Source organism: Miniopterus natalensis, chromosome 10, assembly GCF_054644295.1.
Source record: "Miniopterus natalensis isolate mMinNat1 chromosome 10, mMinNat1.hap1, whole genome shotgun sequence".
Taxonomy (NCBI): domain Eukaryota; kingdom Metazoa; phylum Chordata; class Mammalia; order Chiroptera; family Miniopteridae; genus Miniopterus; species Miniopterus natalensis.
In genome coordinates this window covers 12,902,634-12,916,975 of record NC_142090.1, presented here as the reverse complement: position 1 = coordinate 12,916,975, position 14,342 = coordinate 12,902,634, and the positions used below count along the sequence as shown (strand labels likewise).

Here is a 14,342-nt window from a genome sequence, read left to right as displayed (position 1 = left end):
GACCGTGGCAGAGCTGTAGCGGTGTGTTTACAGGTGGAGGTGTTGGTGTGGTTTCCACCAGCTTCCACCCGGAGGGATTCACGAGTGAATCGCCAGCTCGGTTTATGATCCTCATTAGCACGCGCTCTTAGGCGCTGTCAGGCCGTCCTCAGAAAGCCTTTAACAAGCCGGGGGTGGGGGGGCTCCAACTAGTTATTCCTTCTTGGCCTATAGCATGTGTGTGGGGGAAGTTTATGAGTCTTCCACTTAAGTTCTAAGGAATAATATTTATTTTGTGTTTTCACATTCTATTTTAGCTTTTTATAGTATCCCATACGTTTTAATATACCGAATAAATGGTAAAGCTTAAAGGGAAACATTCGAACTCGCATGTTCGGTGATTCATCATCCACGCCTTAGCCTAGTTTAGATTATAATGCCGCGATGGTCACAGTGATTGCTGAGTGCCTATGATGCAATTAGCCTCAAACCCCCGAAGCCCTTGTGGACTTAAGGGCGGGAGTACAGGCCAGCTGTTCAGAATACCGTTTTTGATTCGTGTAAAGTCTTTTGTTAGCTGTGAGATTTTGAGCAACTTGCTTTACCCCTCTCTGTCTCATCTGTAATATGTGAATTATAATAATACCTATCTCACAGGAGAGTTGTGAGGGTCTACACGTAAACTACTTAGCATAATATTATCATTTATACTGTTACTAATACAAATAATAACTTCTGTGTTTTTATCTGCTAACTACAGCCCATTAAGTGATTTAATTAATTCAGACTTCATTGAACAAACATTCACTGAATGATTGCTGTGTAGGAAGCACTCTTTAACTATATGGGGCAAAAGAAGTGTCTGGGCTCATTATATATGTCTAAAGCATGAAAATCACTCTTTGCCAGTAACTAATGTGGGTAATAATGCCTACTCATTGGATAGTTATGAACATCAAATTTAATGGGGAGCTATGTTGAAGTTCTTAATATAATGTCTGATACAGAGTTGACTCAAAAAATGACAGACGTAGTAATAATACTAATAGCAACAATAATGAGAGAAGATGGTGAGAACATGACTGAGGACATACATGGTCGCCCTCCAGGTGAGACCAGAATGTGAGTACGTCATAGCTGGTCATGATGTGAAGTGTCACACACACAGCTGTGCGCAGATCGCAGCCGGACTGCAGGGAAGGAACGTGGAAGACTCTAGGCAAAGTAGGCCCCTGTCGGGGTGGAGAGGTGGCGCCCGGCAGGCGGACGGCAGCTTCTCCCACTGATGAGCTAGAGGGGAGAGCAGAAAAAGCAGCCGAGGAGGGGCCCGGTTGTGGGGGGCTCTGTGCTTTTGTACGGACTGTGGACTGAGATCCCTGGGGCCCAGGGGGATTACGTTAGAAGCAGGGAGGTCAGTGAGGAGACTCTAGCAACATCCATGGAGAGACTAGAGTCTGGACGAAGGCAGTGGAAGTGGAAATGGAAAGGAAGCTAAAGATGGAAACACATAAAATATTTGCGATGGGACAGCCACTAATTGAATATTGGAAGTCTGGGACGACTGCTCGGTCCATGGCCTGGTCTGGGTGGGGTGGGGGTGGGGAGATAAGGCCATTAGCCACCATGAGAAACAGGAACAGGTAGAGCTGTGTATTAGGAAGTCGGGTATATGAGGCGTATGGCTGAAATCGGGGAGAGGGACTCCGAGTAGAAGACCGGGAGTCATCAGGGTTGGGGTCTGCGATCAGGCAGGGAGAGGAGAGGAGCGGGGAAGGGAGGGGAGGAGGGCCGAGCACAGAGCCCTGGGGTACAGGCGAGAGTAGCTGCAGGTGGGGGGCGGGTAGGGGCGGACACTGGAGAGGACTGGCGAGAGAAGCAGAAAGCAGAGCTGTGTGGGAGGGAAGCGAGGCAGGGAAGAGCCTGAGGACGTGGGAATGGTGTTGCTGCCAATATGTTAAGCGGGAGGAGTCCTGAAAAGTGCTTATGGCTTCGCCTCCCTGAGGGCCACTGGAGACCTAGGCCCACGTGCTTGCGTGGTGTGGCGAAGGCAGAAGCCTAACCGCAGTGAGCTGAAGAGAGAGTGGAGGTGAGAAGGGGAACGGAAGGGTGGACCGGCGTCTCCGAGGAGCCTGGCTGTGAAGGGGGAGGATGGCCATAGATAATGGAACATGCAGGACCGAGGGAGCCCTTTCAGGACAGAAGAGACTCACACCTTGTACAGCTGGAGAGTGACAGTGGAGAGTGACTGGCTGAAGCCACAGGCAAAAGAGGGCAAAGTTGACAGGCCCTGAGCAAGGTCCCTGAGGAAACAGGGAGGGGCACCCCGAGTGTGGAGGAGCAGCAGGCTTGCCTGAGACGCAGGTGAGGAGCTCTGGGGCAGGTGCAGAACACTGAGGGGGTAGTGCCTGGTCGTTTCCACTTCGCCGAAGGAGTGGAGGCACTGGGCAGCCCGAGGAGAGAGATGGGGAGCTGAAGGCAGCTGAAGAGGGGGGGCCTGGAATAGCACCAGGGCCCAGCTGCAAGCTGACTTTAGAGTGGCACCAGGATGCGTGGCTGTGGGGCCGGTCCTAGCCCTCTCAGCGGCTCGGGGAGAGCGGGTTCATTAATTCTTCAACCTGTATGCACAAGGCACTGGACTCCCCCTTCCCACTTTATGCCTCAGCTAGTTGGAACTCTTTGTGGTCCCCCTAATGGACCATGGTCACCTTTGCCTTCAAGATGTTGTAGGTTTCCCCTTCTGTCTGCGGTACAAAACCTTTTCTGCCCCTTCTTCCCCTTTTCCAGAATAACTCACAACTTTGTGTCTCCACTTAATCGCTCTCTCCCCAAGGAAGCCTTTGCTACTCTCCTGCTCCCCACTAGGACCGACAAAAAGGGCTCCCTGTTTATAGTCAGAGCACCCCGCTTACCTCTATTGTAACGTTTATCAAAGTCCTGAAGGTGCTTGTGTCCTTGCCTGGCGTGTCACGAGCATGACGTAATCCCCGCACAGCACTTGATCGTGAACCTAATTCAGGTTTGCGTATGCATGTTGGTAATTGCAGTCAGGGGACAGGCAGAGAGGCGAGAGCAGAGACACTGAGCTTGCTCATGGGGCGTAAGTGCTGTGTAGTCAGGAGTGGACAGGTGGACTCTGGGGAGGGAAGGCTGAACAGACTGGAGGTCCCGTTGTGGGCCAAGAGCAGGTTCAGTAGGCGCTGGAAGGTTGATGGATGGGCACTTGTGGCATCACAGAGTAATGGAGGCTGGGGTTTGAGATTTCTAGGGTGGAGCCGTTTAGCATGATGACCATGTCCAGGGCACGGCCATGGGAGTGAGTGGCTGAAGTTGGGCGGAGGTCAGTTTTAAGGTGTCTGAGGTCAAGAAAGTAATGTGTGTATGTACATGTGCTTGGGTAGTAGGGGTGTTGAATGGCCATCCTTGGGGCTCTGAAGCCACCCAAGATAGAGACAGAACATAAAAGGACTGAAAATAACCAAAGACCGGAAGGGAAAGGTGTGAGGGGTTGGTGGGGGGTCTTGCCTGGGGGATCTGGGAAGATGCTGAGTGTGGCCCGTCGCCACATCACCGGCTACACTGAGAAACACATCCACCTGCTGTAAGTAAGGGCTGTGGCGTCTTCTCTTATCCAAGAAGTGGGGGGCCTGGGCCAGGTAAACTTCAGAGGTTTAGGTGGAAAGTTCTGGGGGGAAGGTAGCACCCCCACCTCTACCCCTTCCCAGCCCTTTTATAAGAAACTGGAACTTTATTTAGAAAAGTAAATGTTTCCCCATTTTGTGAACAGGTTGTTTGGTAAGGATGCATGAAACCTTAAGATGGGGGAGTCCTGACTGCATCAATTAGGGTGACAACTGCCGTTACTGGGCACACTTGCTATGTCCCAGCCGTTGTGTTCGAGCTGTACCTAGACTGTTTCCTTCTCGCCAAAACATTAAGAGAAGGTAATATTTCTATTTCTGGGTGAAGGCTATGAGGCTGAGAGAAAATTTTATCTGCCCGAAGCCATGTGTCCACAGTGGCAGAGCCAGCATTCGAGGCAAGCCTGCCGGCCCCGAAGCCCATGTGCTAGCTCCATGCCAGCCGTATTTGCGTCCCTGGGTTAGTACAGGTTTGGCGAGAATTAAACCCTGGACAGTAGCGCAGGCCTACCCACTTATGTCCTCGGTACCCCAATTAGTATAGAAAACCTGGAAGCGATGTTGCCGTCACAGGCCGCGGGCTAGGCCTGCTTAGCTGTGCTGAGTGACTGGTGTGGTTTCTGTACTTGGTGTCCTTGTGCCAATGTGAGTTCTAACGTGAGGGGCGTTGTGGAGTTGAAGGCAGCACAAACCCAGCGCTGACCCACCTGCTACCTCTTTTTTCTGTCATTACTGAGGAAAGGGCATGTTGGGTTTCCACTGGTCCCTGGATGTCTGCAGAGCAAGGGCCAACCTCTATGGAAACGATTATTACTCTCTTAATAAATCTTGTCAGTTGTATGAATCCAGGAAAATTAGCCAATAAGAAGCCAACTGAGGACCTGTTTTCTCCAGCAAGAATACCAGGGTTAGAGAAGTCATTGCCTTAATTTGACGAAAGCAGCCTTCAGGGTGTAAGCAGGCGGTCAAGTGTAGCGGTTAGGATGGCCCTCGGGTCGGACAGACTTGGGTTTGTGTTTTGGCTCTGTCACAAACTCGCTATGTGGTTTCAGGCAAATTAACCTCTGTAAGCCTTCTTCATCTTAAAATGGAGCTACGAGTACCTAGCTGAGGGTCTTCAGGGGGATTAAATGACTTGATCCATTGAGAGCTCTTAGCACAGGAGACACAGTCATTCAGTGTAACTGTCACCACAAATATTGATGTGCCTACTACTGTGCTCGTTCCACTTTGAACACCTAATGCAAGTGACCACTTGAAAATTTAGTAGCAATGGAAACATTGATTTGACGATAGGTATTGGTTTAATCATACGTAATCTGCATGTGCCTTCAACACAGAATTTTTTAGGGTGCTGGTAAATTTTGGAGGGCTCGGCTCCTGGATGTGTCACATACCAAGGAAATGCTGGACCTGGCTTGTTTCTTTGGTGACGGAATCTTCCCTGTCCACCTCCCCCGATTTCTTTTGCAGGAGGAATTCGATGGGGTCCTGAGAGAGGAGGTCGTGGCCGAGGCGCTCTACCAGTTGGGGCGCTCGGGTCCTGGGACTGAGCAGGTCTACCTCAATCTGACTTTATCGGTGAGTGTGACAAGATCGCCATTGTCCGGCTACATCTTGACCCTGGTTGGGCCATGTCCACTTTTTCTGGTACGCATAGCTTTTACGGTGGCCCCAAGTCCCGGAGCCTTGCATGGGATGGAGACTGGTGATAAGAATTATTTATGTAAATATTAGACATCAAAGAGCCCTGGCCAGTCCAATAATCAGCCTCTCGAATTCCTTTGTTTCATTCCCTTCACAGTCTGTTTCTTTCATCTTAAGTGGTCTGTTTTATAGCAATCAATGCCTTCTTTCCAGAAGGTTGAATTTGATTCTGTAAAACTAATCAAAAACTCTCTAAGAGTTTTCTCTCTGATCAGCGCCAGGACTAAAGTTTATGTCTGAATCCAAGAGAACAAAGGGCTTCGGTATTGAGCCCTCCTCCCCGCCCTCAGTGTGTCGAGGAATATGTGGCTCTGAGCTATCCCTCACTTTCCTAAAGATACCTATTATTAACGAAAAAAAGTATTTTTATTCATAAGTTTTCAAGATTTCAGTAGTAGTCTTAGTATAGCCCAGAATCTTGGCACCAATTTTATCATAAGAGCAGAATCCTCGGAGGACTTCAGCTTCTTTCTCATGTTGTTTTCTTTCTTTCTTTTTTTTTTTTAAAGAAATTGTTTTTATTGATTTTTTTTTTTAGAGAGAAAGGAAGGGAGAGAGGAGAGAGAGAGAGAAACATCGACCTCCTGGACACCCCCCACTGGGGATCAAGCCTGAAGCCCAGAGGTGCGCTCAGCAACTGAGCCACACCAGCCGAGCCCCAGGTTGTTCCTCTGTAGTCTAGAAAAACAACTTAACTCTTATTGCTTCCTTCCATTGTAAAGCATTAAGCAGTCCTTGGGTAAATGCAGGTACGTAGGTGACAGAAGCGCACTGAAGTTTTGCCGCTGCACCAGATTTGACTCAAGTGAATGAAATTCAGTCACACTGTGCAGCCTGGGACCTGAGCCGGTAAACTATCCGGGAAACGCGGGCGCCGCGGCGAGCCCTCCGAGGACAGCACCGGGGGCCCTCATCCCCTCCTCTCCCCACTTGGATCATTTTGCGGAGGCCTCCGCCCGCCGGCGATGACGCGCGGGGAGCGCTGTGTGAGCTGCGCCGACCGGCCCTGGAGCGGAGGCCGTTCCAGCAGCCAACACGTCGCACACCGGCCCCTTTCGATCACTGTCCCACTTCGTGCGTAGCGCCATGCCTTGAATTGATCCACCAAAAGAAGCAACTCCAAATCTTATTTCAGCTGGATGCGCCGCAGCTTAACTTACTTTGCCACTGACCTCCCTACATGTGCGATACTACATGTTGAATTATTTGCCTTCATAACCTGCCTTACTGAGTACGCTTTCTTAGGGCTGCCTGGGTTAGTGACCCCCCGCCCCTCAATATCTTAGGCATGTGTCACGTTATTTTTTACTTCCTCCCCTTATTGTGTGTGTGGCTTCTTAGGCCGCAGTGCGGCTCTGTGTCATTGTATTTCTCCTCATGCCACACACCAGGCCTTGTACATGGACGGCTTCCCGTATTTATTTATTAAACGCTGCTGTTATGATATTCAAGAACTTGCTTATGACGACACTTCAGTGGCTGGCTTTTTCTGACATCACAACATAAACCAGTGATATTGAGCCTTTGTTCCAAGGGACCAGACCCCCCTCGAACCCCTGTCAGACTTCACTGGAAGCAACATGTCGTGGAAGGAATGTTACAAAAGGAGACTAGGATCTGCTGCTCTGTCACTAACTTGCTGTGTGATTTTAGGCTGTTTACTCACCTCTCTGTACCTCCTGTTCTTCATCTCTAAGTCAGGACTGCTCTGCCCTGGGGATCTCGCAGGCTTATTTGATCAGCTGAGGTTATTTCAGGAGAGCTCTGAAAAATACCCCTGTGGGCATGTGGGTGGTATTGTCACTAATGATCCCCTGATTAGGCGAGAACCCTCTTTAACATTTCGTTTAAGTTCTAGGCATTTGCTTTTTCTTCAACCAGATAAAGGCTGTGGCTTTATTACTATTACATGTTTTTTAATATAAAACTCTGCTCTAGAGGTCTTCACAACACCGCTTTAATTTGCTTTTTCATGTTGTATTTGACTTGCTAACAACGCTAATTTTCTAAGCTATTATTTTCTTCAGATGAATGCATTTTTCAGGGGCCATACAGCCTGTTTTGCGACCCTATTAGTAGTAGATTTAAGATGTTTGTCCTCTGGCCTCTATTTTATAAAAGAGGCTCTGGATTTGTTTTGTCAGCTGTTGTTTATAGACATTGTGAGATAGCTGAGTACTCACCTGTGAAAGCGACGCTAAAGTCTTCTACCCTTTATTTTCTCAGAGTCGTGACTTAATTGACATCAGCATCCTCTGTGGATATGTTCACCTACAGAAGTTGGATCTTTCCATCAATAAAATCGAAGGTATGCATGCAACTGTCGTTCTAGTAAATGGGTGGATCACTGAGTCATTTCAAAATGTAAGCTTTGCAGTATGCGATGTAGTTTAATACTGCAGAACGTGACATGAATGCTGTTGTGGATCCATTTACACATCGAGGCCTGCGCTTTCCGTGTAAGGAAGGCGCCCATGGCTGGCGACTGCAGGAAGTCGAGGGCCGGCAGCCTGCAGTGCTGTGGCTGAGAGCAGATGGGTCATTATTTCTTCAGTGCTTCCTGAATATTCCACGATTCCCTTTTCTTTCCCTCTTTTGGCTTATTCAGTGTAGGGGAATTCGTTTTTTGTTTTTTTCCTTTAATGGGCTCTTTCCTTTATTTTGCATTTGCATCAGCATTTTAACCCTGGCCATCTACTTCTGTTCTTGTTTGAGCACGAGGGATTCGCAAGTGAATTTTTCCCTCTATGTTTGTTGTCTCTGTACATTTAGTTGATTCTTTAAACTCTTAAGGTTGACATTTGGAGTTCTGTATGATCTATTTGTTATGACACCTTGTCCACATTTAATGGAATTAGCTACATTTTCTTGAAAGTTTGATCCTTGTTTCTAAGTTTCTGATCTTATTTGAAGTTAAAGTATAGGGTGACCCCCAAAAATGTGTACACATGCATTTTTCGAGAGGTCAATTGATGTTTCTTTCTTTTCAGATTTAACCCACTGGAATTAATAATTTTTCAACATGTGTGTACATTTTGGGGGGATATGTTCACCTACAATTTCTTTTCTTCAGACTTCTGAGGAAGGAAGCAAGTCCTTATTTCTTAAGGAAGCAAGTCCTTATTTCTTAAAGCCCTGCTTTCCTCACTGATAATCTTTCAACTCTCTTTCGTCTGTCTTTCCTGTAACAATTAAACGTTGCTGATATGGTCTTCTCTGGCTCATTGTAAGTTTTTTATTTCACTGACTAAGAAATATTCTACCTATTTTTTCTTAAAATGCTACTGTTTTGAAAGACTTTCACCCCCAATTTTGTAAAACTTTATTAAGAAACATTATAAACATATGAACAAGTGGAGAGACTCTTGTCATGAAAAGTGAAGTCCAAAACTTGCCAGCCCATGGCCTATCCTGCTCCATCTGTACCTCCCTGCCCCCCTCCCCAGGATTATTTGAAAACAAATCTCAGATATCATAGCGTCAGAAAGACTTTTTAGTGTTGCTGGCAGGAGTCTCCCCTTACCCCACACCTCCAAGGTTGGTTGCGTTTACTGGATAAGGAGTTCCAGGCTGGTGGGCAGCTTCAGTGCTGATGCCGGGGAAGACTGAAGAGATGGGCTTCACCCAGCCGTGAGCAAGGAGCCCATCCTTTGGGGTGACGCTTTCCTCTTCATCTTTTATGGCCTGTTTTATTAACTCATCAAGTGTTTGAGGACCTACTGTCTATAAAGCACAGGAGATTTTTCGTTTTGTGTAGACTATGACTGATGAACTGATGTAGACCAGCCTCAATTTGCATCCAAATCACCAGGGGTATAGGGGTGGGGGCTGTTAAAACACCGATGGCTCTGCCCCACCCTCAGGGTTGCAGATTCAGCAGATCTTGGGTGGGAAATGAGAATCTGCATTTCTAGTTAGTTCCCTAGTGAAGCTGGGCCAGGACCACACTTTGGGAACCTTGGATGTGGACATGGGGTGCTCCTGCCATCTGGTGGGCACGGAGGTCCCTACACCAAGCGGGGAATTAATGGGCCTGAGAAAGAAGCCCAGCAACCAGACCATGAATTTCTGTGAGTGATTTGAAAGCACTGGCCGTCTACACAGTATGAAATGTACTTGTCATCTCTTTGTGTCCATCTGAGTGGTAGCTGTGGCTGCTTCAGCTTCAAGACAGATCTACAGCCCTTACCTGCCCACAGAAAGATCAGCGAAAGGGGGGTACAGGGCTTGGTGGAAATTAAGAGACCTGCGACCAATACTGACCGACAAGGAGCTGAGCTCCCGATGGACAGACAGGCAGAACTCGTGCAGCAATGGCCGTTTCTCCTTGCTTGGCTCATTAATTCCCACCCAAGGGTTGATGTTTCAATGCATCGTCACTCCTAGGACAGTTTGATTTAAACAGACAGGCCAGAGAAGGGTGTGGTTTAGGCCGGGAAAATGAGTTAGAAACTGGCGGGGAGCTTCCAGCGCCAGCGACTGTGCCCCTGGCCCCGGTCTAGGATGAGAGGAGGGGGCGTCCTCACTGCCGCTCGGGAGAAGCGAGGTGCTGGCAGCGGGCAGGGGGCCCTCCCCGGCTCCTTCCCGCTGCTCTCTATTCCCGCTCCTGCCCCTCAGGGCAGCGAAAGGCAACGCAGCCCTTCATCTTTTTTTAGTTTCTTTATTGATTTCAGAGAGAGGAAGGGAGAGGGAGAGAGAGTGAGAAACATCAGTGATGAGAGAGTCATTGATCGGCTGCCTCCTGCACGCCCCCTGCTGGGGATGGAGCCCGCAACCCGGGCCTGTGCCCTGACCGGGAATCGAACTTCTATCTCCTGGACCCTAGGGCGACGCTCAACCACTGAGCCACGCCGGCTGGGCCATTTATTTTTTACTTATTTATTCACATGTAATTTCATTGGGAGTATTAGCATGACAGCCCTTTCCTTAGTACTTGAGGTTCAGAATATTTACTTGGAATAAAATGCAAAACTCACACACTTGGGCCAATCCAGAATCAAAGTAAAATAATAGCAATAATTTAAATCACTACAGATAATTAATGAGACTTAGGATTAAGTCCAACTAAAACAAAATTCATAGCAAAGAAAGTTCTCTAATTGTGGCATTTTCAGTCTTTCTGAAAAGACCCGATTCCGTTATTTGGGGCTAATTATCAAGGGGATTATCTGCGGCTTTAGTTTCTTATCCTTTCCTCTGGGGCTGGAATTTTTGAAGATTTGACTGCTAGAGTGATCTGGGGCACCAAGGAGGCCTCACTTATTTGTTACCTGGCTGTCCTGGGACAAAGGGGATGGAGGAGGGGGGAGGCCCTGGGAAGAAAGTTTAGTTACTGGCTCCTGGAGAGTTTTCCACATGCACGTGCATGTGCGTGTGTGTGTGTGTGTGTGTATTTCACACACCCTATTCATGTCACTCATCTGGAATAATTAAGAGGTGCTTGCATCTGGCATAATTTAAAAATGTTCTTATGTAACACATGCTGTTTTTAATGACTTTGTCCAATTTTCATTTTATTGGCTCACCTATTGCATCTTTATTTCTCTCCCCAGATTTGTCTTGTGTGAGCTATATGCCTTATCTTCTAGAACTTAATGCTTCTCAGAATAAACTGACTACATTCTTCGATTTCAAGCCACCCAAAAACCTCAAGGTAGACCTTTTCAATATACCCGTTACATATGCTAACTGGTTTGCAAAGTACATTGATAAGCAAAATGTCACTAAAATAGGACCTTCAGAGAGAACGAGAGGTAGGGCCAAATAAAAGGGAGAGGATTTAAACATCATTTATTTTGGAAAAGGGAGATGGTCTGTCAGTGGGTAGCCTTCACAGGAAGCTCTGCTGAAGTCTAGTGTTCACACCACAGAACTAGCTTCCTGCTGTTCCCTCTCCCTCATTTAAATGCTGCTTATTATTTGTGTGTTTTTATTATGGCAGAATAATTTTAATGTGAAAAGTCTGTAAAAACTTCCTGGGGCTCAGATTTTGCCTCCTTGTGCACCCAGCCTTTGGTTTTCCTGGGAAGTGGTGACTTGCGGTCTCCATTCTTACCTCTCTGCAGTGGCCTTTGCATTTCTGGGCCGAATTAACCGCCCTGTGCGCAGTGGGCGGCGAGCAGCTAGCTCCGCTGCAGGGCGCTTAGTCATGACCTTCAGTGTGCACGCAGCTCACCAGGGTTCCCGTGGAAATGAGATTCTGACCAGGAGGCCTGGGGTGGGGCCTGGGAGGGCGATTTCCATCAACCTTCCAGGAGGTCATCGAGTGCTGGTTCCCAGACTTTTCTGCACACCAGTCTCCTGGGGAGTTTTAAAGCCACAATGCCTGGGTCCTGCTGCCAGAGATTCTGGTTCAAGTGACCCAGGGTAATGATAGGACTTGGGGGCTCTAACGTGCTGACAGATTAGGAAACCAGTGCCTCAGGGCTTAGGATCAGTGTTCCTCTATTGGACTTAAAAATAGAGGACTTCTTCTATATTTAACTTAAAAGTTTTTTTAGGAATGGACATCAACTATTGCCTTTTATTAGCTGCTAGTTTTATTTACAAATCAAGTTAAGTTAAACCCAAAGTATTCTGCTGGCATTTGCACAAATATGAGATCAAGAATCTAACATCCCCCCTACCAGTGAGACACCCTTCTTAATTTTTCTTCTGTTCTTTCACATCACTCCATTTTTATCAGTAGTGGTTTTTCCCCTCTTTGAAATTACAGGGATGCCAGGGTGACATTCCTCTGTCCAGATAACCCACGCGAGGTGCCTGTTCATGCCCGCTGTGGGGCCCCACGGTCTCCAGGTTATCGGGACTTGTCCTGGCAGAGCTGTCTCACCTTTCCTCCTGGCTTTTCCATTCTGCCCTAGGCCCCGGGGACATTGGTCAAGGCCATAGGGTGACCTCTGCCCTGGGAAGAACTTCCTCGAAGTTTCTTCCATTCACACCTTTACCTCACCCTCTCTCAAAAAGTCTCCACAAACGAACAAAAAACTAATCAGATACCCCAGCTTGTTTGTTTGTTTGTTCGTTTGTTTGGAGCAGTTTTAGGTTCACAGCAAAACTGAGAGGAAGGTACAGAGATTTCCCATATTCTTCCTGCCCGCACGCAGGCACCGCCTCCCCGTTATCAGTGCCCCCCCACCAGAGGGGTCCGTTTGTTACAGCCGATGAACCTACATTGGCACATCACCGTCACCCCAAGTCCATAGTTTACGTTGGGGTTCCCTCTCGGCGTACATGCTGGGGTTTGGACAAATGTGAAATGACATGCGCCCATCACTATGCAGGTACCCCACACCCCGTCTTTACGCCCCTAGAAAATAAGAGCAAGTATATCGGCAGCTTCAGAGGAGCGCCGGACGGCCCGAGGAGGGGCTGTGAGCACCCCGTGTGCACCTGGGGGGCGATGGAGGCCTTCGGGTATTTTCAGTGCCTTATCTAACTCCCACCCCCAACAAAGCTGTGAGGCAGCTGAATGGGCCCGCTTTATGGATGAGGACACTGAAGTCCAGAAAGGTTAAGTAGCTAATAGTCTTCGCTGGGAGGTAGCGGGGCGGGGATTGAACCCGATGTCGGAGGCCGAGAACCTGTATCTTCCCAGAACATCAGGCCTGCGCACAATGTCCCTCCCTCCTGGGAAGCCCGCTTCCTCCTTCCTTATTGCCTATGAGCCTGTGCCACCACCCAGAGGGCACACACGCCCCAAAGAGCAGGCGCCTCGCTTCACTCGCGTTTCCTGGAGTGTTTGTGCTTTAGTGGGCGAAGGAGGTTCGTTTGGTTTGAGGGGTGCTTCCTGCAAGCTCTGGGAGCCAGAGGAGCTCCCAGGGAGAGGCAGAGCTCTCAGCCCTGTAAGGAGTCACCAAACCCCACATCAGAGGTCGCGGGGAGCTTGGCATTGGCACGCAGCCCTGACCGGTGTGGCTGGACACATGTCACGAGGAGACACGTGGCATAAGAAATGAAAGGTTTGATGAAAAAGTGCCACTTTGAAGTAAGCTCAGATAATTATAAGTTTATTTCTGGTTTATCGTTAGTATAAGGAAGGAAAAAGTGAGCCTGAAACTCCATTCGCATCGTGCCAAGCTGACTTCTTCTGTCGCCCTGACATGCGTTTACATAGTTGCAGCTTGTATGTGCATGAAGTTTTGTGCTCTGATCTTTTTCACTTAGCACAGTTTAGTTTCCACATTTCTGTTCTTCCCTGGTCCATGCGTGTGTATTTTACTGGCTGTGTATCTAGTCCCACTGCTCTATTGTAATCGACTGAACCAGTTTTCTACTCTTGCCACTTGAGTTGCTGCCAATTTTTCTTTTTTTAAGAATCAATATTTAGAGTTTTTAGTATTTAAAGTATTTAGTTCATTGATAAAATAACCATAGCACATTTTTGGGGGTGGAATTACTGTCTTAAAGGGCACAAGAAGGTAGGCATAGTGCTTATGATATAATTGCTTCATAGTTTCCCAGAAACTGGTTATAAAGTCACCTGCAAGTGATCAATGCCCTGTTTCAACAAAGTAAGAGTGTTTTTCCTTTTTTTTTAATTAAAAAAAAAAGATCATTTTTGTTTATCCTCTGCCAGTAGGTGACTAATTAAATGAAGCTGTTGAATGTTGTATTTCTGTTACCTCATCTTTTTGAGTGGGAACAGTGGGTGTTGCTGGAAATGCTTTCCTAACACAGTCCATTTTGAGAAGGGTGTTAAGTCGTGATAGGACCCAGGGATGAATTAGGAAGATGTTCAGTTGATTACAATTGAGCAGTGGGACTAGATACATAGCCAGTAAAATACACACGCATGAACCAGGGAAGAACAGAAATGTGGAAACTAAACTGTGCTAAGTAAAAAAATCAGAGCACAAAACTTCATGCACATACAAGCTGCAACTATGTAAATGCATGTCAGGGCGACAGAAGTCAGCTTGGCACGATGCGAATGGAGACTATACTGAGATAAAAATAGGAAAGGCAAAGAAGAGAAACAAGATATGCTATAAACTAAGTGAATGCAGTTCTCTGGCC

The 14,342-nt window shown here is 47.6% G+C and overlaps 1 protein-coding gene across 2 annotated transcripts in view; it reads left to right on the top strand.

Moving 5' to 3' along the window:
* The window catches only part of LRGUK (leucine rich repeats and guanylate kinase domain containing), a 90,311-nt gene that overhangs the window by 2,116 nt on the left and 73,853 nt on the right, over positions 1-14,342 (top strand). For both annotated transcript variants that reach the window (XM_087821011.1, XM_087821010.1), the window contains exons 2-4: positions 5,091-5,198; positions 7,551-7,632; positions 10,877-10,977. In XM_087821011.1, the coding sequence (XP_087677137.1) occupies positions 5,091-5,198; positions 7,551-7,632; positions 10,877-10,977 (291 nt within the window). The remainder of the gene's footprint in view (positions 1-5,090; positions 5,199-7,550; positions 7,633-10,876; positions 10,978-14,342) is intronic.